This window comes from Myiozetetes cayanensis, unplaced genomic scaffold, assembly GCF_022539395.1.
Source record: "Myiozetetes cayanensis isolate MyiCay16 unplaced genomic scaffold, myiCay2020 scf20-37, whole genome shotgun sequence".
Lineage (NCBI taxonomy): Eukaryota > Metazoa > Chordata > Aves > Passeriformes > Tyrannidae > Myiozetetes > Myiozetetes cayanensis.
In genome coordinates, this window is record NW_026087412.1 from 12203042 (window position 1) to 12229213 (window position 26172).

General features: G+C 37.8%; 1 protein-coding gene across 29 annotated transcripts in view; it reads right to left on the minus strand.

The window, feature by feature from the left end:
* The window catches only part of RBFOX1 (RNA binding fox-1 homolog 1), a 1102859-nt gene that overhangs the window by 151960 nt on the left and 924727 nt on the right, over positions 1 to 26172 (minus strand). The window contains exon 1 of one of the 29 annotated variants that reach the window (XM_050317493.1): positions 24506 to 24544. The exons of the other annotated variants lie outside the window; for them this stretch is intronic. Coding sequence (XP_050173450.1) covers positions 24506 to 24529 — 24 coding nt within the window. The 5' untranslated portion in view covers positions 24530 to 24544. Of the gene's footprint in view, positions 1 to 24505; positions 24545 to 26172 lie in introns of those variants that run through there. 29 annotated transcript variants of the gene reach the window in all.

Here is a 26172-nt window from a genome sequence, read left to right on the forward strand (position 1 = left end):
AGTAACTCCCGAAGCAGGTTTGGGAGCACAGGGGCTGTGCCCACTCCTCAACCAAACTGAAAATGATGGTTCCCAGAGCTCATCACTCACCTTGAGTGATGTACCAATTTTGCTGGGAAGCCCTAATTTATAAAAAAAGAAATTATATTATACTCATTTTGAAGATGGGAAGTGAAGCATGGGGAGGTTTCACTGTTTGTTCGAGGCCATACAGCTCTGCAGGGTCACACGGGAAAGCAGGATCCAGCAATATTCCTTCACAGACATTAACTGAAAACCTCTTAGTCCAGACATTTGGCAACACCATAGAAACAACACTGTCACTCCAGAAAGTTCAACCACATAAGTATTCTAAATACTAGAGAAGGATTTCAAGAGTTATTAAAAAATATTTTGAAACAGGCTAAATAGTAGAGTTCTGTTTTCAGCTTTCCAAGGTTTTTATGCCCTAGGACTTGCTTTAGCACTTGTGAAATCCTAAAAAACATTTGTCAGTAGACTAATTCTCATCCAAATGACCCTTTTTTTAATGGTGTATGATACCCACATGACAGAAATAATATTCAGGCTATTTTAATAATAGAGGATATCTATACTCTTTCCTTTTCTTTGCATTAAAGAAGGGCTGGTCTTGGTCATAAAGGCATGGAACAAGTGAAGGAGTCCAGAATTCTCAGGCTGTTTTGGGCACTGATCCATTGCACTGCCTGGAGCACATTCCTGCCTCTTCTTCTTCAAGAAACATTATATTGCTTACCTAGATCTCTATCATTCCTGTTGTCAGGATTACAGCTTCTAAGGTGCTTTATAGATTAAAATTCGGCTAATTTAACTTTCCTTTCTATTTTTACATATACTCCACACACTGTTCTCTCAACAGAAATTTTATCTAATGCACAAACAGTTTAAGAACTTTCCTCAATGAAAGGCTAGTAATATAGACCTGTTTATTCACATCAGACTCTGTTCAGTACTCCTTTTCATTTTAATTCATATCTCCAGTATGCCAACTTAAACAGTTATTGGCAATATAATAAAATAGAACATCAGATGAAGATCTCTAAGCATAATCCTTAAAACTGTATTTTGGACTGCCTGAACAAACAAACATGATCCTGTGTACCAGCTTCTGCGGGTCTGTATTTCAAAGTAGCAAAAACAAAAGCTACAGGAATGGATGTTTTAAAATCTACCTCACCTTCCCCACCCCAGAGCCATAAGCTACAGCCAGCACTTGAGAGTTAAAAGAGCAAAAAAAGATGTCCTCAACCTCTACGAGTTTATGGAAGTACATCTACTTGAATATGTTCATGCTCCATGTCAAACATCCCCCTTTAAAAGAATTTCATACCATGCATTGCATTCAAAATTGCAAATATAAAGTGTCTGATAACATTTAATGGCCTCTAGGTATAATCAGCATAAAACCAGCATAAAAGAGACTCAATATGAATATGAAATGTTTAAACCAAATGTGATGGAACCTCATGGGGAATTCTGCCACACAGGCTGTCCTTTCTTCTAGGAGGTCCTTCACTGTCCTTGTAGGGGGTACAGAAGAATGATATGGAAAAGAAAAGAAACCTAAAGCATCAGTGTGCTGCAGCAGTGTTTAACCACTGCTTCAATGAAGGCAGCTTTGATCACTTCTGAGAGAAAAGCAATGACCTGTCCTTTAAAGAGAGCGTTTTCTCTTTTGATCTGTGCATTGCACTCATTTGAACTGAGTTCCAAGTGTTATTTAATACTTAGTTATAAAAATATCACATAAACAGATAAAAATTCATGACACTCACAAATCCCCATCCAGTTATTTTACATTGTAGCTGGCTGGTAACTTTGAAAGATGTCAGAAGTAGGTTCTAATGTACTACAAAATCTGCACTAGTAAGTGGTAAGTTCTGTACATATCAGATAAATATAACCACGCTATTTACCTATTATTTACACACTAAATACCAAGTCTGCCAATGCAAAAGCACATGTGCTGAATTGTCATTTCTGCATTTGTCCCAGGATCATATTAACTATCCATGTCAATGATAGGGATGATACACAGCTACATTTGAATACCTAAAAGCAGAGACTGTATTAGAATCATCTGCAGCACAACTTTTGGAAGTTATGGAACATCCTTAAACTCCCCATTGATTAACATATGTCTATTAAGAACTGCAGTAAAATCGGACTAATTCTTTCTATTCAACTAATTCCCAGCAATGTTTTATGAATGCTCTGAACACCGAAAAAGAACAAAACGAAAGGTCTTACCTTCCACAGTTTAAAAAAGCATTGAGAACATTACTGTGTAGTCATTTTCTCAACTCAGTATATATATTTAGTATTATCATCCATTAAACAACCAGAAAACCCACAAATGTTATTTTGCAGTTTTGAACCTGTTCCCAGTGTGAATTTCTGAACAGAAGTTTAATCTCATCATAACTGTCTTAACAATACCATGACCAGAAGAGGAATTTCTTTCTAACTGAGACCAATACGTAAAATCTTCTCTAATCCTGATCATTTTGCCTGTGTCAAAGCAAAGGCCACAACATGAGACAAAGGGAAGGAATATGAAATGTTTAATTCAACAATCCAAATTGTTCTAAGATTTTGAGATGGCTAAAAAGACTCTAAAATCAGATAATTACAGTTCAAATGCAAATGAATGGCTTTAGACCCTGTGATCCTTCCAATCCACGAACTCACACCTGATTTGGAAAAGGAGTTAGAAGTGTGGTAGATAGTTTTAGAAGATCAGCATAAACCTTGTTGGGTGACTGTACTGTCAGCAAACCCACAATACTTCAAAAATATGTACCCCAGCTTCAGGATTGGTAGCACTTCAATACTTGAGGGAAGTAAATTTAGCCATTAGTAATAAAAGGAGAAAACATTACTACTTTTCCCCCCAAGTCACCCTCAGCATCTTGCTACATCAAAAAGGGGAAAATACTTGAGGCACTCAGCCTGTTGGCACATTATGCTTGGGGATTTCTAGATGAATGACTTGTATCTGTGTTTACAGCCTTTCAGCAGAGTGCTCACTGTTTACTCTGGAATTAATCCAGGTCCATAAAACTAGTGATACATCAACGTAACAGATGTGCTTAAGTGACTATGCATTATAAGGTGATTTGCTTTAGTTATAAAAGCTCAGTAACCAGTTTTAAGTTGATTTTGACAATCACGGTCTGTAACTAATCAGCACTAATTCCTGTGAGAGGACTGGTAATCTCCACTTCTAAGGACTTCATAACTTCATTATTTGACTTTCAAAAGTATCTAAACTAATAAAGGTAATGGAGTTGGAACATAATACCCTAGTTCTTGGCATAAGTCTAATTTATCCCTATAATATCACTATTTTGTTTACTTTTCGTTCATCTCATACTTACAAATGCTGGAATGTAAATGAAGTTCCTTGGTCTTCAGGACACAGGATGGAGCCCAAGGCAGTGCTAATGCTGCTCTCTAAAGGACCAACTCAGCAAATAAAAATGCAAGGTTTGTTTAACAACTGTTAATGTATTTGGCTTGAGAGAGTTTGTTAAGAGGTCATTATTATCTACTTTTCCAATCAATATGTGATTTACTTGCAACTTAACTAGGAATATTTGAGTTGAAAGTTTCTGAAATATGTCAGAGCTCTTTCTTCTCCTGCACTTGCCTGTGCCAGAACTTTCAGAGAAGGTGGTATGAACTGCCAAATGTTAAATACAAAAAAAAATAAATCTATTTTAGAATGCTTTTTCTTCTTTTTCTTTGATGCTCTCTATTGTGAAACTTTTATAATGTTGATCACAGAGAACTCCTCTCTTCAAAGCTAATAATATCATTGACTTGATAGCAGAAGCTGGAACTCAAGGCTTGAGAAATGTCCTAAAGAGTGCACTGAACATTTTGTGCTCTCCAGTCTGAAAGGTCTCTGTGTATGATCTGTCCCAGCCAACAGAGACCCTGATTGCATTTTTCATCACAAGTAAGTCAAGGGTCTTGGCATGGAAACAGGTCTCCACATACGGCTCTGTAACATGATATGCAAGTTGTCTTAGTCTATATTCATTTATTAAAACGTACAGGTAGAAGCAGTATGGGTTTCATTATGTGGAATAACTAGGTGTCAGATGGAAGCAAGTCTCCCATAAAACACACAGCATGGTTTGAGGTTTCACAGACTCTCAGACTGTTTTAACTAAAGGTAGGGCCAGAATCTAAATTTTAAGTGGATACCTAAGCCCTTCATGTAAATATATGCATTTTGAAGTGATACATATTTGTATTGAATCGTCAGACTACATTGTTACTCTAAGTATAATATTCCTGAAATGCCTTTACAAAGCCAGCTGGAAACCTTGACATTTCATCCATATTGTTATTTATATACATATTTACTGCTGCCACCTGCTTGTAACTTGGCTCATACCATGAAGCACTACATTTCCCCTGTTTCATTATACTTTGACACTTCACTATAACTACATAGCTGCCCATTTCTCAGTTTCCAATTGCTCTGCAGCCACTCTTGAATTATATTGGCTTAGTAATAGAATAAAGATCTTTCTCCGTGGTAGCACTAACCTCTTTTTTTTCATACCCAGATGGTACAAATAGCTGCTGGCACATGTAACAATTATAGCACAGCTTCTGCTGCTTAAATGAACCCCCATAAACCCCACAGAGCTAGATTAGATTAGGGAATTGGGAGGTGAGGAGGAGGTCTGGCCAGTGGTCTCAGCAGAAACAGATAAGGATTTGGTACAGGCTGTGTATGGCAGTGATGGAGGAGGTAACAGGCTCACAGTGTAGTGCTCACAAAGCCTGGTCCTAAGGAAGAAAGGGAAATTAGCTAATAAAGTTAATAAACCTAATTTCACAATCAGCACCACAGCACCCATTTTTACTGTTATTCAAATAACTGCATTATTTGTCTGATGCCTCCAACTGATACTTCCCAAGGAATAATGCTGGAAACAGCACTCACCAGGAGACACTCAGACCCTCAAATTTACCTGTGTTCTGGCTCCACTCAAGACTATCCAGTGAATCAGCCAACTCCTTGATATTTTGATGAAGGCTGATGACCCCAATCCATACCCTCAGACATATAAATTTAAAAATACATATAAATTTCCAGTTCCTCTGTGCCTGTCTCTGAGCAGGAAGATCAGTAGCTGAGGATGGTGTAAAGGGATTAATTGGAGAGGCCCTGTGAGAACACTGAACTAGGCTGGTTTGGAGAAGAACAACTCACTCTGGGCCAATCTACTTGACAGACAAAAAATGTTTCTGTGTTGTCAGTCCAAGAGTTTTCATGAGCCATTTTACCATTTTAAAGGAAATCTACAGCATAAAAATATTTACATGTGACATAAATCTTTTCGTGGCTTCACCAAATGCTGCTTTAAATTTGATACAAGCTAGAACACAACCTAGGACACACACATATATAATTCTAAGGAAAATCCTCTAGGTATTCAGTGTTTAAAAAACACTAAAATGGAGTGGAAAAATATATGAAAGAAGGATCACCAACACATTAAAAATTATTGTAAAATTACGTGCACGTGGTGTTCACATAAGTAATAGACAATACTTTAACATGTTTCTACAAAAGCATCTGCTCTACCTATTCTTCAACTCTGTCCCTATCAGGAGAACAGAGGAAGCCTTCTTGTGTACCTGAAAGGCCAACAATTACAGACTTACAGCAGTTAGGGAGAAAAAGGGAGGACTGTACCGTTGGTTTTCCAGCCCCTAAATTAACAGAGAAACAGTTTTTCCTGCTAATTGAAAAGAAAGTTCATCAAAGAGCCAAAACTAAGTCTACTTAGTGTTTAGAGTGCAAAATCACGTCTCACATTGCACCTCTAATTCAAACATAATATGGTAACTTAGAGAAACGCATTTTGTTTTGTGTTAAAATTAATTTAGGGTTATACTGAAATGACCAGAACTACATGTGAAACACTAATTTCTGCTGCTGTCCTAATGAAACCACATCTCAGAACAGAACAGGAAAAGGCAAGTACTATTCATTTCTCACAAAGTACAAAACAGGAAAACAGAACATGGAAAACTCAAATTGAAGAAAATAATCTTCAGTTTGTAAACCTCATTTAGCTGGGAATAAGCAAGTCTTAGCTGGGAATGAGCAATCTCATTCACTCAGTCTCAATATAAAGGGTAAATATCAAAAAACCAGCTTATTTTCTAGCTTCTGTTTAGGCCTTGGAAAAGTAATTTTTAAAAAAAAAGGCTAAGAGCCTTGACAGTCATTAGCTCTGCTGAGAATGTGACTTTTTTTTTGGGGGGGGGATATCTAAATTTGGCTTGATTTAAACTATTAAATAAGACAAAAGGATTTCTTTTTGATACTGAAAATGATCGGGTACACCCCACATCACCAGGAACAAACACCTCACTCACGTTCTCCCTGATGTAACTGCAGATCCTGGAATGAGCAGCACAAAAAGAGCCCCCCAGATCCCTCAGGAAATGCACAAACCCTTAGGAATCACCTACCCCAGTTGGGGGTTATAAACCTGGCAGGCACACACACACACTCACTGCTGAGAGCAAAGGGACCCTCTCACAGCCTGGCTGCAAATCCAAGCGTAAAAAATTAAGCAACAACGCAACCAAAACACACAGACAATTAAAAGTTGCTTCTCTTCTTGAACCAACCCCTTCAAAAGTAGGTCTAACGTGAAGAAAGGATTATTTTCCCCTGAAGGATGGTCCCACTCCCTGTCCTTCAGGGCTGCTGACACGGTGCTCCCCCCGAGAATGCAGGGAAAGCTTCCCCCGTGCCTACGATCCTGCTGCTTGGGCTGACTAACGGCAGGACTTGAAATAATTACATTAATCAAAATTAGCAACAGAGGCTTATTATTTTAGTCTTCTTCAGAAATGACCTGACCAGCAGTAAACCTATCTTGGGGTTTTTCTTTTATCTAACAGAATTTATTTCTCTCTCTGAAGAGTACTGAGTGCATCTGTGATGACACCCACATCTCCCATCTCGTTTTTGCTTTTGAACCAGAGAAAGTTTAAGAGAACTTTATTCCATAAGGCTTTTCAAACATTGATTTGGAGACAGAGCTGAAATTCTAAATTTTAAAATGAAGGGCAGACTTTCCCTTCAGTCAAAGTAGTTTTGTTATCTATCTGAACCAATAAATCAGCATTTTCCTCAAATCTCCTAAATTCTGTTCCTGTTTATAGAACTGCATTTATGTGGCAAATTCAGCAGAAATTGCTTGGTTTAATTTCAAGCTGTAAGAAAAACAAATGCAGACACAGCAGGAGGCAATAGCTGTGATAAAACAGGCTGAAGACTTGCAAAGTGCTCAAGGTATATCTGAGGAAGAACAGTTTAGCAATATGATGTGACCTATTATAATAGCTGGAAATAATAGTTTTGGAAGTTTGCTATTTGACTTAGGCTCTAAAATGCAATGATGCAGAAGGTAGACACCATTTATTAAGAACTAGAGAGCAGGCCAAAATGAAATACTGCTACTCTCTCCTGGAATACCACAAACTTTTGTGTTACCGGGTTCTGAGTCTCCCCCACCACTTCTAACAAACCATTTTAGCCCATCTTCGTACAGTTTTGGCTCACGTGAACATAATTTTTTCCTCATTCTATTTATCTTATAAAGATCAACCATTAGCAAAAGAAATAAGTGGGAGTTCGATTAGGAGAGAAAAGAAACAAAAGTAACGTTTGCATGGGAGAAATAAGGAACAGCAGCAAGAAAAAAAGAAAGGATGAAATTAAAACACAGCAAAAGCAATGTTATGTTTAAGGAACAGGAACATGACATATTAAGTACTGGATTCACTTAATGTGGTTTGTATTTCAATTAAATGCCATGGAGATGTGAATATATATGAACATGATAATCTTTGAATTAACTGATAAACGTGTTTCTGTTATTTACACTTAAGAAAAAAAATGAGAAATTTGTAGTGTAACTCCTAATCAGTTGCTAAACTTGATGGACTAAGATAATTTTAAAGGATGATATCTCAGTTAATTATTTTAATTTTTATTCTCCACAAACTACCTTTTAGTTAAACTTTGTAAAACCCAAACAGTATGCATTTATCTTCCTTCCAACACAGACCTTGTATTTTTAAGAAAATTATTGAAAAGACAAGAAGTCAAATTGTACTTGAGGAACAACATAAGAAGTTAATTGATCTAAAAAATATCAATTTTCAAATAAGTTTTGGTTTTCATAACACTTAGACAGTGGAAACAAACTCTTAGACAGAGAACCAACTTCCACACTGTAGCCTGACTGTCAAAAGCTGATGTGAAATTCAATAAAGGCAGCTAACTCACATATTTTTGTGTCCACCTAAACCACTAGGAAAATCTTCTTGGATAAGTTAAACCTAAGAAATACTTTTTTTTTTTTTTTAATGGTTCTTCAGAGTAACAAGAGACACAATGGAAACATCAAAAAGAATCTCTGAAGTTGGAGAGAATCTCAATAAAAATTCTATCTTAGCTCTGGAGCTAAGAGTCAGTAGAACATAGAAATCCATGTATAAAAATAAAATTCAGCTACTAATACAAGCCTTAGAAGAGCATCAAATGATGAATTAACTTTTTTAATGCATCTTTGCATTAGAACAAACACAACATGGTCCATGGCAATCCTTGCTGCCCATATCCAAACAGAGCCTGTCCCTGCCAATAACTACACCTGGTTGCAAAGAGCACCACTCAAATCAGTAACATAAGGTGATAGTAATTTTTATAAAGCATCGTATACTGGTCATCCAGTCCCTGCTCCTGACAAACCAAATCTTCCTTTGACATGTACACCACCTTGTTTGTTCCAGTTTGTCAGCACAACAAGCACGTGGCATGTCTTCTATTAGCAATCAAGGCTCACAATCCCTATTGACAAGACGGACAACAATCCACTCTCGTAAAAGATTCATGGCACAACTTCGCACTCTCTACTGCTTGCTTTCTCATAAAACCAGTGCAAATCCCATCAAAAATTTAGCAGAACCCCTGCCTCATCTGTTTAGGCCTGAAGCTAGTTGCAGGGACAACTCATTAGGGACAAGCTCATTAAAACCAGCCCTGGAGCAAAAGCAGTTTGCGAGTCTCCTCATTTTTATTCACTTTCACCTACCCATTCCAGTTCCTTGTGTTTCCCAGACACAGAGCTTCTAATGATTTCATACAATAAGCAAGGCCCTTTCCAAACTTACACACCCAGGGTTCCACAAATGCAGTTCCTTCTGTACTACAAAGCTAAGAGAGTTCTGTTCATTTGTAAGGCTCAGATGGTTCTATATGGAAAGGCAGCATCAGAAAACCTAGAGGATTCTCTTCTGAGTCCGTGAGCAAAAGGGACCTGTGAGTAACTATCAAACACACGCTAAAACCCAAAGAGAAATCGAGATGTTCAGAATTAAGAATAGCAGGTACACACACCCAAAGTTTCAGTCACGTAAGAGTGCATTTCGTATTTCATTTGGTATTTTTAGCACCTGACGTAGCTAAAATACACAACAATAAAAATAAAGTTAAAAAAGGGGATAAGGAGAAGGAAAAAAAAAAAAGGAAAAACCATTTTCCTTTCTCCTTAATAAATATTGTTGAAATAAAGTCAAGGGGTTTGCGTGTTGTTTGCCTTTCCTGTCACTTGCTCAAGTCCCTCAGTAAAACCATTTTTTACTTTTGCCATGAGCACCAGCTGGGAAACCTTGCTAATACCTTCTAAATTAGCTGCCTAAAGTTAGTGATGGTAATAAGCAGCCCAGTTTCACATACAACAGAATTATCCATAGTTTTGAAGGCTGGTGATCAAAATATCCTGGGGTGATTGCAAGAGCTTCCTTTCTTCTGACACATGCAAAGAGAACTATAAAGGTCTGCAAAGAGTAGATTTCCACCCCTAGACCTGTGATGATCAAAGTTGGTGAGTGCTGCACAGATATCTGTTTGTGAATTTGTACAGAAGGAAAAAAAGTGTCACAGAGATATGGTCTCCAAAGTCAATTGATAAAACTGGCCTTAGAAGAGCTTAATTCTAACAAACTTTACTGTCATGTGCATGGCAAAACTATTCAGACATAGATATATGCCCAGATAACACATTATACTTCCAAGGAGAGTCTTAATGAATTTTGGGGTAGCAAACAACTGTCTGGACAACAAGTGTGTTCCAGTCATTCCACAGATCTTCTGCTGAAAACCAATCAAATTATACTTGCCCAGCTACACAGGAAAACCAAGAATGTAAAGAACTGTCAGGGTGAAGAAGCCCCTCATCCCACTGCAATTCCAGAGCAGTGTCATAAAACTTATATTTTTGCAGGCATGTTAATACTGAATCACGTATTTTCACCTTGCTTGCACTCTGTACACAGCACTACATACAGGACACATTCTTATTCTTGTCAAGTTCATTCTCTGCTCATCTTATGATGGTGTGTAGCAATCTCATTGACAGGCTTCAGCCCACCACCCAAGGCAACGCAGCATCAAGGCCTACAGCATTTTTCAAAGTCAAAATTAAAAAAATTGATTACTGTGCTTTCTGTCCTCACGTAATACTATGCAACCAGAGTCAAAAGTACTTACTTAATCTGAAAGAATTAATTATTTGCAAGATCACAGGCCCAAACTGTCAAAGGCTATGAAGTCTGACATGCACAATTTTTCATTATTGCCATGAAAACTGTTGCACCAATATAATTACTCTACCACACTGTCAGGTGCCATGAGCACACAGCACCTCCAGCAACACAGGTAAATTGATGGGGTGTGAAGTTTGTTTCATGCCCAGACTGTTGCCTAAGTGCTCAATATACAGTATCACTTACTCAGCATCAACACAATCCCTGGCACAGACAACAGTCCTGTACACAATTCTCAGCTGTAGGTTAAGCAAATCAGCCTTACTTGGCACTGCAGTGGAGTAGGACCATTTAACGGGTAGTTTAAGGAGCACCTTAGGAACCAGGAAAAGAACAATTGCTTTTTTTGATTGTGTTTCTAGAGAAAAATTTGTCTGTCTCTCCCCATTCAGCATCTCCAGTAGGGGCTTTGACTGCCTTATTTTCTGGAGTAGGAGGCACTCACACCACTCAAAGTCTTAGTTGAGAAACACTATTAACCTTGTTTTGCACTGTGTTCCCTCTGCCTCCCTGTACAAAGGATGAAGGCTGCAATACCACCAATGCTGACAAAATAACAAGGTTCAAGTTTTCTGAAACACGAGAACTTAGGGAGTAAGCTATTTAAGATTAAAACACATAACAAGCTATTAAAAACCCCAAAAACTAATCTACTAGCACAAGTTTTTAGCATTTTGAAAACATTAAAAGGGCCTAATTTATTTTTCTATTAGTCTCTCATGCCTCCACTACAAAATTACCTGAAAGCTGAGAACCTACGTGTCTCATAAAACTCACTGCAGATATGGAAACTTCATAAAACATGAATTTGTAAAGAAAGCAGCGACAATACAAATGCATTTAGAGTGAGAATAACAATGTTACTTTTCTCCTTTAAATCCCAATAACATTTTTCAGAAGAGCAGTTTCGCAACACAAGGAGCGAAATTCAAATGCTTCGAAATATAAATACACATTTAATAACAACAGCTTTTTGATTTTTAGACAGATATTGTAAAGCTATATTTAATCTTTCTTATAGCTTTTCAGAGGCACCTTAGATATAAAGCTGCTTTTAAATTTAAGTATAAAGTGTAAGAGAAGTGGAATACAACTCATTACCACATTAGCTCTACTTTTTCCTAGACTATTTTCTTAGAAAAATAAATAATTTCTCAGCTTCCAAGCAAACTATAAAATATAAGCAAATTCAATGTAGAACGTTTAGAAAGGATGTGAATGCATCATATATGTCACTTACTGTGTGTGGGGAAATCTGAAAACAAATAGCTGTGGAAAGGTTTCATTACTGCAATACCGAGTGCTAATAGCACAATATCAATAAAACTGAAAGATGTAAATAGGTAATTTGGATTAAGCATTTGGATTACTTGTCATTAGTTATTAAGTATTTCTCCAAATGAAGTTGCTCTAAGGCACCAACGTATTTACAAATATCGTGACTTCTTTTCCTGAAGACACTGGAAACACACCGGTGCTATTAAGAGAGGAATTTAGTGTGGGTCCTCTAAGCAAAAATGCAATGACTTCATTGAGCTTCATTACTAACACAACTTTCCCTCATTAAAAATTCCAAACAAACAGGTGCTTCACACTAGCTCTGCTTCTAAAATTGCTTTCTTTTTATTCCCAGGGATACATCAAGAGCTGAGGGAGAATTCATGCAGTATAGATCAGTCAGGCATTGACAGCACATCACACTTTGACAAGCTGCTTGGCTCTGTTTAAAGTCTAAGTTAGGCCTTGGCCCATCAAGGCCGTGGCTATTGAATTATTGACAGGCTCTCACTGTGGCGCAAAGGGAAGGAGTGCTATAGCCTCAGCTCGGTAAAGATGAAATGGAAACCCTCTCTGAAGCTTACTTTAGCACGTTAAAGGAGTTTTAATGGTCTTGTTTAAAATTCAGTAAGGGAATGCATTAGACTGATTATATTTTCACCAGCTAAACAAAAAGTTTGGGATGCTGTGGAGATTAGAAATGAGAGGGAAACTACACAAAGTATAAATCTGATCTACACTGACTAACATTCCCAACTCATGTCAAATCATTCAGTGTCACATACTTAACAACTTTCACCACTCTGTGCAGTTACACCATGTGCAGTCAAGGGTTAACAATAATGCAGAGGTTCATCACCCTAAAACCTGGCTTTTATAATAGTTACTTTTTGCTGATGCAATTAAATCTACCAGCCAATATAATGGCCAGTCCCTGTTTACAGTCTACCAACCCCAATAGTTCTACAACTCTTTTCCTTTCTGGCTATCAAAAATGCACTAAGGGGTGTCAGGAAGGAACTGGCCACTCAATATCTGGTTGGTTGGTCTGTTTTCCCAACAGAACTCTTCAAAAGAGTAAACCACCATCCTTCCACAACCAGCTAATTAATATTATCAGTCCTCGTTTTCTTACATCATCTCTTTTCTTCTTCAAATTTATACCTGCCAAGCTTTACTTGCATTTTAATAGCTGATGTCAGACAAGCAACATGCAGAAAGTTCCATCTCAGGACTATAATTTTAAATACAATGAGACTCACATCAACTGTCGCACAGACATGTGGAAAATTATTCCACATGGACTCCTAAAGTGCATCCTAAAAGCTTCAAAGAAGGAGCAGGTTTTTTTTAAAGAATTTAAATTGATGATCAGGGAGTGGGGGGAGGTGGTGGCGAGGGGGGTGTTGAGTAATTTGTCTAATGTGACCCCATACTCATTTCTCCAACATCACTTCCAAGATGCTGCCTCCTGTCAAATCAACAAAGAGAGCCAAACAGCACATCTAAATTTGTGTTCATTTGCCGTCTGCAGGATTATCTTTGCCACGTCAAGCATTATAAGTAAATCAAAGATGCTTCTCAGGGGCTGTAAGAGTGGGGCTAATCTCCAGACAAATATTTAGAAGGCAGCTTAGCCTGTTCTGGCTTTAATCGTTTCCAACTGATTTGACTTATTCTAATTACAGTCTTTATGTTATAAAAGCCATTTTTATGTTGCTGAGGAGCAGTTTCACTGCAAATACATGAAATTTTGCTGAGTTTCTGTTCCCATGTCGATTATGGAAATGGTACTCTACAGCTTTCCTCTAATTAGAAAAAACACACTGCACAGAGCATCAACAATTTTTAACATTAATAACAGACTGACAGTGTCCTTTTGTGTGTCTTTAAATAACTTCTAAAAATATGACACCACAAAGCCACCATATCCCACTTGGGTATCATACTAGCAGCGATTTTCACATTTTTGCATATTATATTTATTCAAACACAGAACAGCATCTTTGAAGAAGCTGTTTAGTAATTTAACCTAACAGAATAAGATAATTAAACTTCTGGATAGTTTGTGGTGAGGTGCTTTTCCAAGCCCATGAACTTGAAAAATTCAAACACTCATACACAAAGTAAATTGTACATATCCTTTGATAAATCAGACACTGTGGCTACCTATTACTTTTAGTATTTCCTTACCCTGCTATCATTTTCCATAATGAACAGAGAGCTGAGACAATAGTTTTGCTTTGCACTAACTCACAGACTTTTCTTGCTGTTTAATGGAAATTAACTGTAACCCAAATGCTGGGAACAACTGAAATCAAGGCAGAGGAGTCACAGAACATATAAGTCCATTCTAGACATTACTAAGTAATGTTTCCTTTGAACAGAGAAGACCTGGTCAAAGCTGATCCCAGAAAAAGCAGTTACAATGAAATACAAACAAGGCATGTGGTAATATTAAATCTGCTGTGACTCCACGTAACAGGTAACTCTGAACATTGCCAACTTCCTATGCAAAATCAACATTAACACAGTGATATGATGAGGAAAACAAAAAGGAGATTCAAAGACTAAAAGCTGGTATGATTTTGTTACGTACAGAAAAGATGCTTTTGGAATCAAAATGGAAGGAAAAGGCAACTCTGAAGTTTCTACATTAGATATACAGCTTAAAAATAAGCACATCTCCTTCCATACTGTGACTGGTCAGACTAAACTGCTATAGAATATAACAGGATACTTGCCACAACCCAATTCCATAAGGTATTTACAGTATGACCTCTAATGTCTCTATGAAATAAGGGGTAGCACTATCACACAATTTTGCACTCTGATGTAACAATAATGTGTCCAAGTTCTTTTCATTTCTCTGAAAAATCTAGGCCTGTTGACACAAACCTGTTAGGTGCTGCCAAAACATGTTTATGTGTCCTTATTATATGTATATTTATATGTATATATTTGCTAGAATGGAGGGCATAAATTAATCAAGCAACAATTTTATTTGCCTTCTTATTACGGAGACTTGTCCCACAATAGTTTGTTATCCTTTTTTTGTATAAAATAAAACTGTACTATTAATAATTCTTTGATTAGACTTCAGATCTCAATTATATTAGTAATAAATTCTTGGCTTTAAGTGCAAGTTCCTCAAAGTTTTCATCCATAACCAGGTTTCGTAAAATTGATGAAGAAACGAAAGAGCAAGCGAAACTACATGATAGTCCTCAAAAAAAACTTTCTAGCCTCCTACTCTGTTTAGCTTAAAGATATCCTGAGATGAACAAGTGTTTTGGACATTTAGTAATCCTTCTTGGTTTTACCTTAAGTTTTGAAATGTTAGAAGTCAACCTGCTGAGAACAGCACAGTGAAGCAGCCAGGAGCACAAGGCTGCCATGATTATGTTTCTGCAGCGGGTACTGGCTTTGTGTTTCTTAGAACAAGAAGACAGTTAGTGGTGCTATCATATATAGCATCCCAGTGATGGAATAAGCTATTTGGGTTTCAGATACACTCACTACTCAGCCATACAATCTCCTGTGGGTGTTTCCCACAACCCCCTGAGATTGTCTCTCTTCCAGACTGAGTGTCAGCCAGGTAGTGTATCAGGAACACTTGGGATGGCAGGCAGTCAAGAGTCTCTTCCTAATGCACTGTGTAGATCCAATAAAAGTGTTTTGGGGTTTGGTGTGGTGTGTTGTTTTTTTTTTTTTTTTCTGAACTGCACATCCTCACTTCATTGTCCATTTTAGCACTTAGAAAACATATTACACTGTTATCCTGTAGATCTAGAGTGTAACATTGAGGAACAGAAAATTAAAAACATGACTACTCCTTTACCTGAAGCATCATTCATTGGGCACTGTTACAACAGCTCTGCAAAGACTGTATTGGCTCTGCTTACATATCAAATTTATTTGGTTTAGATCAACACATTTCTATTCAAGAGATCTCTATTCAGCCCAAATAGGCTGAATATCTATCCAGCCCACCAAAGAAGCAACAACTCCATCAGTCTTATAGTTGTCCAAGTTATACCCCCAAAGTCCTGCCATCTTTAGGTATCCTTCAAAGGACGAGGCAAAGGAATAATGTTTTCCTGTAGCCTTCACACTGATAAACCTCTAGAAGTTCCCACAACCTAAATAGGGACCATAAAAGTTCCACAGGAAAGGAACAAAACTGATGAAAAAAGGAGCAAACCCAAACCACTTACCTTTTACTATTCTATATAAAGAAGCATATATACAGTGAAACCAAGTCACTTTCCCAAGGTATTAAAGACAAGACAGTAAGCATTTTCAGATGTCATTATCTCCCACTTCAATATCCCAGGGCAATCTGGTGGGTTTTTATTGTTGTCAGGAAATAGACTCATTGCTGTCAGGAAATTGAGATCTTGATGCCTCTGTGAACCAAATTATTAACAAAGCTGTGCTGACTGTACTAACTTTTCTTTTTCTTAGACCAGTTCTTCATCAGATAAACCCTCCTTAACAATATATTGTGTTTGGGACCTTTTAATGAAGTAAACATGTTTCTCTCCAACACTGAATAGTCAACATGTGATGTCAGGAAAGAGATAAAAGTGGATTTTTAGACAGGACAAGTTTCCTATTAGTGAACTGTAGGTCTTACATATATGATAACTCAAAAGTCATAAAACCATTCAGATGTTTTGACACAAACAGCTTTGCAAGGAGCAGAGGGGCTGAACTTGACAAACAGTTACACTTTTTAAAAGAAAAAAGCTTCCTGATAAAGATATTCTATTTTATAATTTACATTAAAATGTGTCTGCAGAGGATTAAGAGAAAATCTTTGAAAAAGGCAGATGATCTCTCATCTACTTATTACTTCCTCCCTGAGGAAGACTGTTTGACCAAAGAAGAAAAGAAATGCTCTAAAATACTAGCAATGGGGTTGCTACAATTTTACTTCAAAGAACTAATTCCCAGGAAAAAAAAGAAAAAGTAAAAATTCTATAGTTCTCAAACTATACCATAAAATTCAAATAAGAAAAACATCCTTGATGCTTTCTAGAAGCTTCTCATAAAACTGAATAATGTTTTAGAGTAAATCAGTCATCAGAGTAACTTCTGCCTTAGACTGTCACTGTTGCTTGCTTACATAGGATTTTGTTTTATTTTTATGTATACCAACTTCCATAATAGATAATTTCAGGAAGAAAAGGAAAGAACTGAATAATGTACCCAGTTCTGCATCCCAGCTTATTTAAATGGAAAAAAAAAAGTTGAAAAATAACCACAAAACAAAACAAAAAACCCTCCAAAACACAACTTCAGACACTTTAAAAAGAAAGTCAGAATAAATTCTCCTATAAATAACTCTTATGCTAACAGCTGGATAAGAAAGTTTCAAGGTTGAGGTCCATTTCCATAGCATCAGCCTTTGTCCAAACACCCATATTTGCTGTTTAATTAAGAAAGGACTTAGAATGTCCCATACAGGTCATGTGAGGTTCCAAATGCAGCTCTGAGCCCTCCTGATTTGAATATAAGCTAACAGAGTGTGCATTCTTAAATACTCTCTGTGGTCACAGGGAAAATAAAAACATTCCCACATCTACCCAGTTACTTCCATTTCTTTCTTTGCTTCCTCTAATATTGCCACAGCTGAGTGATGAGCTTGCAGAAGGGACCGTTTCCAAGAGGTGGTGCCAGTCTCACAGCTGCCCATGGCCCACGCTGAGCTCTGCAGTGCCCTCTCACAGGTACTGACCCAAATCTGAGCCCAAATTTGGGTGAACAAGACCGGGAATTCCACTTTGGTTTAAGTTAACCCAGAGCAAATTGGGCAGCTTCCCCCAGAGGAGTTTCGTGATTGGGTTCACTGAGCGGCTGCACAACCACTCACACAGGTACAAGGAAGGGCAGGACTTCCTTATTCATTGCAGAGTTATCTCATTTCCCCAGGGAGGTGGATGAGGATGGAACCAGAAGTTTTTCACTCTCCAGCAGAAGCCTCCTGCTACCCAAGAGAGTAACAAGAGGTACAAAGGACGATTCTACCGGCCCGTTGTTGATTGTCCTCTGTAGACTGCAGACAGCAAAGTGGCTCAAAGAAGGGGCAATTCTCTAGGAGTTGATTACAAAAATACCACAACAGCAGTCAAAATATCTTAGTTACTCAGAGTCATATCACTTCAGTGATGGAGTCATTGAAGCCTGTCCTGCCTCCCCACCCCTAGAACTGTGGTACCATGAGCCTTACAGACCTGACTTAACTGAAGTACAGTCTGGGCCTCAGTAACAGAGCTTCTCACTGCACTGCAATTTTTAAAAGCCTTTTCTCATAAATGAGGCTCTAAAACTACCTGCCAGCTGAGTCCAGTAGGGTACACAAAGCCTGACCATTAAAGGAAAAAGGAGCACAAGTAGCACCAAAGGTCACTGTTTGATGTTCCGTGGTTGTATTACACACAATACTTCAGTACAACACAATTCAATTTTACTCTTGGAGACCAAACTGAATTTCTTCCTGTGGAAATTACCAAAGTAGACTTTTCCCCACCCTTACCAGTCTTCTCATTTTTTATCCTAAAAGTCACAGACTATGGAAGCAGGACATCCCAGTGGCATTTAAACAGCCACTGTGAAGCAAGTTACTGCACTCTGAAGGAACCAGAACATCAATGTGCTAACAGATGATTCACTGGAAGACAGGGAACGACCTGCATACCAATTCCACACATCTCAGGAACTTGGGAGTGTCTGTGACCATCAACAGAGCTGTGTTTCATTTATAATTATGATTCACTGTGCTTCAGGCCACTGTGTAGGGCAAGTGCATTCTGAAAGACGCTGCTGTCCTTGTGCCTCTCGACTGGACACACCTGGGTTTTGCTTCCAGAGACTGTGGGAGAGGAGCCTGTGCACAATTTTGATCCTGACAGACTCACAATGTGTCCTGATCACTTACTTGGAGCCACAAGTCACTTCTAGCCACAACCTGGATGTGGGATACCTCGGTATGCCCAGGAGAAATACTGTATTGCATTCCATGAGAGACGCTGAGGATGGCAGAACAAAATCCTGCAATGTCCAATTTTATAATGAATCCTTGGGAAAATGACAGCAAGTTGTTAATACACTGAAATCTGAATCCATTCAGATGTCATCCATCTCACACTGGTTTTTCCACCTTTACTAATGTCACTAACAGCCCTGCTCCTTGAGGGCACTGATTTTGTGCTTGCCCATATATCTACACAGACTTTGTACGTTCTGGGCTGCAATCACCAATTTAAAACTGTTCTAATTGTCTCCTACAACCCTCCATTACCCTCAAGCTCTCAAAAAAAAAAAAAAAAAAAGAAAAAAAGAAAAGATGGAAAGAAGAGAAGTTTAACAAAGTTACAGGATAAGTCTGTTGGTACAGAAATCTACCTTTTAAATAAATCCAGTATCTTTAAGTTCAAAAAATACAAAAACAATGCTTTGTCCTATAAGACTTACTAGCTCATGTGACTTAAAACAGTTTTTGCCTGCATAACTGTGGAAATCTAAAACTTCAGCTATTTCAGCAGCACTTAAGAAAAATCAGAGAGGCACCATTTCCTACGAAATGGCACAGAAGAATAGGAAATTAAGGCTATTATTCAGTGTCTCTTAAAATAATGAATTGGCAGTATTTCACCTTACAACTACTTAAATAAACTTTAGAGTCCTGGACATTCAGTGGTCCTTCAGCTCTGCAAGACAGATGCCCTGTCAGGCAGTAGTTCCCAACAAGGTGTCTTGTGAAAAGACTATATACATTTTCTACCGTTCTGCATCTACTACCTTCAAAAAGCATGAAAAACAATCCAGAAATAGTTCTGACTTTGTTTTTTGTTGTGGTTTGTTGGGTTTTATTTCTTATGGCTTTGTCATACCAAAAAAGCTCATCAGCTTTTATATAATGACATTTATTGACATTTTTAATGTTTAATATTTGCCACATAAAGCAAAACCATAAATGAATATACAAGAAAAACAGTTTATTCATGTCTTGCATTTACAAGAAAAGAAAACAAATGATAGGTGTTTTTTGGCTTCCTTATAAAAATTTATGGGATACATTCTTGCAGCCATATTAAAAATGAGAAACACAATGTATAATTGAAGACAAAATATAAGGATAAAGGATAACAGGGTTCCTCATCAAAATGTTTCCTGTAAAATGTTTCCCATAACGGAACTCAGTTACATCTTGGATTCCCTAATGATCCAACCCCAGGCTTCTAAAGGATAACACAAGGTGAGAATTTTTGGGTTGGAGCACTTTATAATGGCAAAGTTTTTCCTATATAGCTGACAGCTCCACCCAGGGCAGGAGCAGGATGTGAAATGGAAAATAAAGAGCAGTAATTTTGGAGTGGTTCAGGCTATTGGAGTCCTGCCCCGTCTGCTTTAGCCAATCAAAAAAAAAAAAAAAAGGCCTGAGTTTGACAATAGCATTCTGACACAGAACACAATAATATTGCTTGAGAAAATGTGTGTTCCAAGATGTATTGACAAAATAGACCAGACCTGTGGCATGTTCAGAAACTATGACACGTTTTACAATTTCGGGATAGATAGATGTGTTTCTTTGCCTATCTATACGTGTGTATTGCAGAGGAATTAATCTCTCAGCATTCTGAAGGCAGAAAAGTTTGTCCAGTTTAGTCTGTTCTTGTCCTGTAGGATCAAATTAAACAGTGAATTGTGATTACAGGTGACGTTTTTAAAAGTGTCTGTGTCTCTCAATAGGATGAGACCCAGAGCCCACAACTAACTACTATGTGTTCTCCTGTATTTTACCAATGTACTTCATATTATTAAGGCATGTTAAAATAACTTATATTATATGCTCTAAAGTATGTCAATTAACATATATTCACTGTGTATTCCTGAAACACACCTTTATCACCAGCAAAATAAACATCAAGAATAGAAAAGAGAAAGAACTTTAAATTATAGCAGTTGGACCCTTCTCAAAGTGTATGTCACTGCAGAAGTTTTTTAAATCCATTCCTATAGTTTCTTTAAAACAAAGTAAGTAAAATAATTAAGAGCTTTGTCAATAAAGTAGTAAAGCAAAAAACAATGTGAAGTTTTTAAAACAAAACTTACAAAAGCCAGATAATTTAGGCCTCAGGGTGAAGCTTCTGTATTATATCAATAAAAGACATCTAACCCTTGATTTGTTGTAGAGGTGGGTCAAAATACTAAGTAGTAAATATTTAGAAATTTTCACTCAGGCCCTTCTTATCCTTCATTGTAACTAATATTTGGAGAAGTTAACTCTTCATTATCACCCTTTCACTGGCGCTGTTCTCACTTGTAAATGTATGCCATTATCACTTCAAAAGTATGACATCAGTTACCTGTCACCAGGCTTGCAATTAAAGTAATGTTTAGAGAAAGTGGAGCCTGCTTGTCTATTGATGCAGGGTGAAAATTGTCTGTAATTTTAATCGAGGTTACTCGCATGTGCTGATAAAAGATGAGCCCTGTTAGTGTCATTATTTTGCTTTCATCTTTAGGTGTTCTGCTTTACGCTTTTTGTTCACTAATTTTAAAAATGCTCATTGTGATGTTTTAAAAGGAATACCAAGTCACATTAAAATAGCGCTGGAAGCTGAACACTGTTATTAGATAAAAGTGGCTCTAATGCATTAGGAGGTGTTGAGTTAATAGGAAAACAGCTTTGATTCCCTCGCCTCTGTCTAACATGCCACTACAACAGAAGTAAAAAGGCAGTGGGCAACTCCCCTCTAATCACCTCCTGTTAGCTGCAACTATAGGCAAATTGCTAGTGAGGATTAAGTGGGGAGACTATCACAGGATCAGTGTCAAGCAGAAAAAAAGACTCAATTTGTGAGCAATCATGACTCCCTAATCACTTCTCTAAGAGCTTTAGGAATTACTAACAGTAGTCTTTAGAAGTGTGGACGCATCATAAGTGCCGACCTACAGAGATAAGGAATCTCTTCTTACCACCAAACATATGATTAAGGACAGATAGAACGGTTAAGTATATAGATAATAAAATAAATGAGGGCTGAAAAAATAATTTGCCTTCACCAGTACTGTACATCTTCAGATGACTGAGATTATGATATATGTGTGTCAACGTTGTGACTGCAAGCTGAGATAAGCTAAGACTTGTATGGTTTGGAGACAGCATTACGAACGAATCTGTCAGCAACAATGAAAAGAAAATGCCGTAGTATTGCAACACTGTTCCACCTATGACCGGTGGAAGAGATTCTACCCTCACATATTTTCAAGCAGCTGCTACAGAATTATTCCCTGTCGATTTTTCATTCCCAGCTATTTTTACTTTTAGTAAAACGCGCAAATAAAATGAAAACCGCAAACACCTGCTATTTAATTTAGAGACAATCGTATTGATATTGACTTCAATTTTTGATGTATCATAACCCTCCATTAGATTATAAAATCCAATAAAAACTACAAGCGCTAGCTTTGTAACACCTGACAGATCTATAATTGTAGGGGTCTAAAAATCAACATGCCCAATAGATGCTACATTTTAGAAATCACAAAGTTTATTCTGCCTTTGTAGTCTGAGTTACAAGGCAAGGGGCTCAACTGCTCAATTAAAAATTACTTTTCCTGTTACTGTTTAACATGACCTAATTTCTTAGTATCAAAAAGGACAAAATAAATATTTAGCCATGCTGGGGAAAAAATACAACATAAGACATTGTTCAAAATAAGACATTACTTGATGAAGGCACATCAGGCTATTGCCTGCAGATGAAAACACAGCATATGCAAATAGCAGAATGAGACTGGACTCACAAATACAATTATTGTTTTCAGGTTTAAATACGTTTCAGCATTAGAAAGGAGCAGTTACATTAAAATCGAAACTGTTCTTGAAAAATAAAATGTATTATATAGATGCTCTTCTAAGAACAAGGCACAGTAGTTTCAGTGCTTCTGTTGCACTGTAAGTCATAGCGTTCATGCACATCAAGACTTGGCATCACTAACATTAATATAGAGAAAAGGGATAAAAACCAATTAGGGCTCAGTAATCAATCAATGCCAATTCCTTCTACTAATGTACTGATAATCTCAGAGGCAATGAAAATAAATAAATAACTAAGCCAAACAGAAAAGTACTGCCCCCAGGTTTTCTGTGCATCTCGAACTTGAACTGGAAATAGTACAACAACATTAAAAGCCACCTTTCAGGAATAAAATGGGTCCTTCTACAGTAAGGTAAGAATTCCTAATAAAGACTAACTGAAAATTAACTATGACAACATGTGCCCATGTAGAATTATGAGGAATAATATTAAAACAGTACCAAGAAACACTGAATGCTGAGACTATGTTATAAGAGATCGCTTACAGCACAGACTTGTCAAGACTGACTAGAGAAAGAATACCTGAAGTTTATAAAATATTTCCTTTCAGCTAAATGCTACAAGGCAGATACATGACATATATCTCCATTCAATATTATCTGTATGGTATTTGGACTCACTGATTCCTATGGGTCCCTTCCAACTAGAGATATTCTATCACAGAATGTGCATAATGCTTTATGTTTGCTATTTATGTTGGCATTAGGTAGGAAATCTTTTGTCTTTCTTGTACCGATGCTTTAAAATCACAAGAGAAAATAAGAATACACAAATTTTTTTCCACAAAAGCTAAAATTAAAATCAGTTGCAATGCATGTGTTGTATAAATCCAAAATAACTATATAGCTGTATTATTCTCCCTGTTTCCTTACCACTTAAGTACTGCACAGGTTAAAAAGTACACCACCCCATCCTACCTTCAGTAAAAACCACATGAAGAGTGTTTTCTTGTTGCATTGTCTCGTCTGCTCCTTTTCCAAACAAAACTACCAGTTGTATGTACATACACACATATACAGTGATGAAATTATTTGGCATTACTTTACAAACATTTAAATTAAGTTTGTATATTTTGTAATGTGTTTCTGTCCAGCAAATTCTTGGTATTTCACTGTATTACACTGTGAACTATCAAAAGCAAATGTCTCAATGCTGCTATCTTAATTTGAAATAATAAAATAAAATTTCCCGGTATTTTAACAGAGCAACTTCATAAAACTCATCAAACCCAGACATCTGAAATCAAAATGGAGCTGCTCCATCCCCCATTCCCTTTATATATCGACTGGACACATGACCAGGTCAGCGAATCACCAGCGAGAGCCCCGCGGTGTCCCGGGTATCCCGGGCATCCCCCGCACGTGGGAGCGGGACCCGCACCCTCCGGGGCTCGTCTGTGCTCAAGGATCCCCACCTGGCACCGGCTCCACCGCCAAAACCACCACGGAGCTCCCCCTGACCCTGCCTGCATCGGGACTACCCACGAAAATCACCACATTAACAACCATCTATTTGGGATCGCAAACCAAAAATGCCTTTCGTTACAATGAGCCTCGTAAAAGCCTCGTTAAAAAAAAAAAAAAAAAAAAAAAAAAAAAAAAAGAAAAACCACGAGCATCACCAACAAAAAAGCCGCAGTTTGTCCAATTACCTACCATTAACCCCCATTTTCTCTTCATTTGCACCCTCTCTATGCAATCAAGGTTTCTAAAGGGCCAGTTTTAATGAGCTTGAATAAGGAGAGGCAATGTTTGTCTGCCCGTGCAGTGCAGTGCTCTACAGAACTAGCAGGCAGGCACTGCAACACATTTCTTGCCTTCTAGGTCAGCATTAACTCTAGTTTTAGCAGTTGTAGCTAAAGGCAACTGTACTGTAATCAAGCATCTCAGGGATGGTTTTCCTTTTTTTTTCTTTTTTCTTTTTTTTTTTTTTTTCCTGGTTGTTGCTGCTTCTTTGCCAGAATCCCCTGTTTTAATATACAAACTCACCCCACTGTGAAGTAAGCCCTTGCAGGGTTGGGTAGCCACGAGAATGTTAGTGGCTAGTGGTTAGCTCCATGGGAAGAAAAAAAAAATAAAAACACCAAAAAAAAAGGAGGGGGGAAAGGGTGGGGGGAAGAAAAAGAAAAGCTTTCTTTAAAAAAAGGCAAAGCGTCAGGGGTATGCGTAAGGGAAGGGAAAAAGGATGGAAAATTAATAATCCAACAGGCAGGTTCCCTCAGTGTTATTAATCATGCTGCTTCTCACAAGCTAGAGAGGAGCTGAGATTTGCACATGGGAGGGGAGGGGAATGTTCACTATTGGCCAACTAGCTCATTCCTATACATCTCAGCCAATCCTTCTTTTTTTCTTTTTTCTTTTTTTTTTTTCCCTCCCCCTTCCCCCTCCCCCCTCGCCTTAAGGTACAAATATATCTGAGAAGCAGTTACAAAACCCTGGAAGATGAAAAATCATGCTCCCAGGCTAGGCAATGCTTGGTCCAGTTAATGCACTATAAACTTTATTTGAGCTGACTTCTCATTTGATCCCCTTGTGACAGGGTCAGTGAACGGCAAGCAATTCCATCCCAAATCATGCCATAATCGAATTGCTGCCTATTTCCCGAACCTATAATGAAAAAGGCAACCGAAATAATGCAGGTAATGTTGGCAGCCTCCCCTTGCTGTCGTACATTATTACTGCCGATTGCTTGCCTCCATTTCCCCTGTACTCTAACAATGAATATATTTCACAGCTCACTTGCTTTCCTGTGTGGGTGGTATGGCATAGACACCTACATGATATGAAAGAAAATCTAAAACAATAGGGTTTTGTTTCTGTGCACAGCACCTAACAGGCTGCTGGTAGGAAAGGCAATTTTGTCAAGCTGCTACAGGAAAAAACAGGAGACTAGTGAGGCTTAAACAAGACTTGGGGTAAAAACACCACCAACTTCGTTTTATCTGTTTAACCCCAGCTTCATCTGATCATCTCCAGAATGATACAAACCTCTATTGGCAGTTTTTAAATAAATTGCATTATACAGCTGCTCCTAAAATATTAATTTGAAGTTAGGGTTTCCTAAACAAACCACTTCATAGAGACAGGAGGTATCTCTTTGCATATATATGTGTTCTCTAAGGGCCATGCATTAACAGCCTGAAACATACCCTGAGAATTGGCTCCATTCGGATCTCTACCAATTCACTGAATTATCACAACTATTGAAGCAAAATCTGTGATTGCTGTTCTCACTTATCCCCTCCCTGCAATGACAGCAGGACACACAGCACAGAAAGGGTTGCAGAGTTTAGGTTCTAGTCAGCCTGTTTAGCACTCCTGTC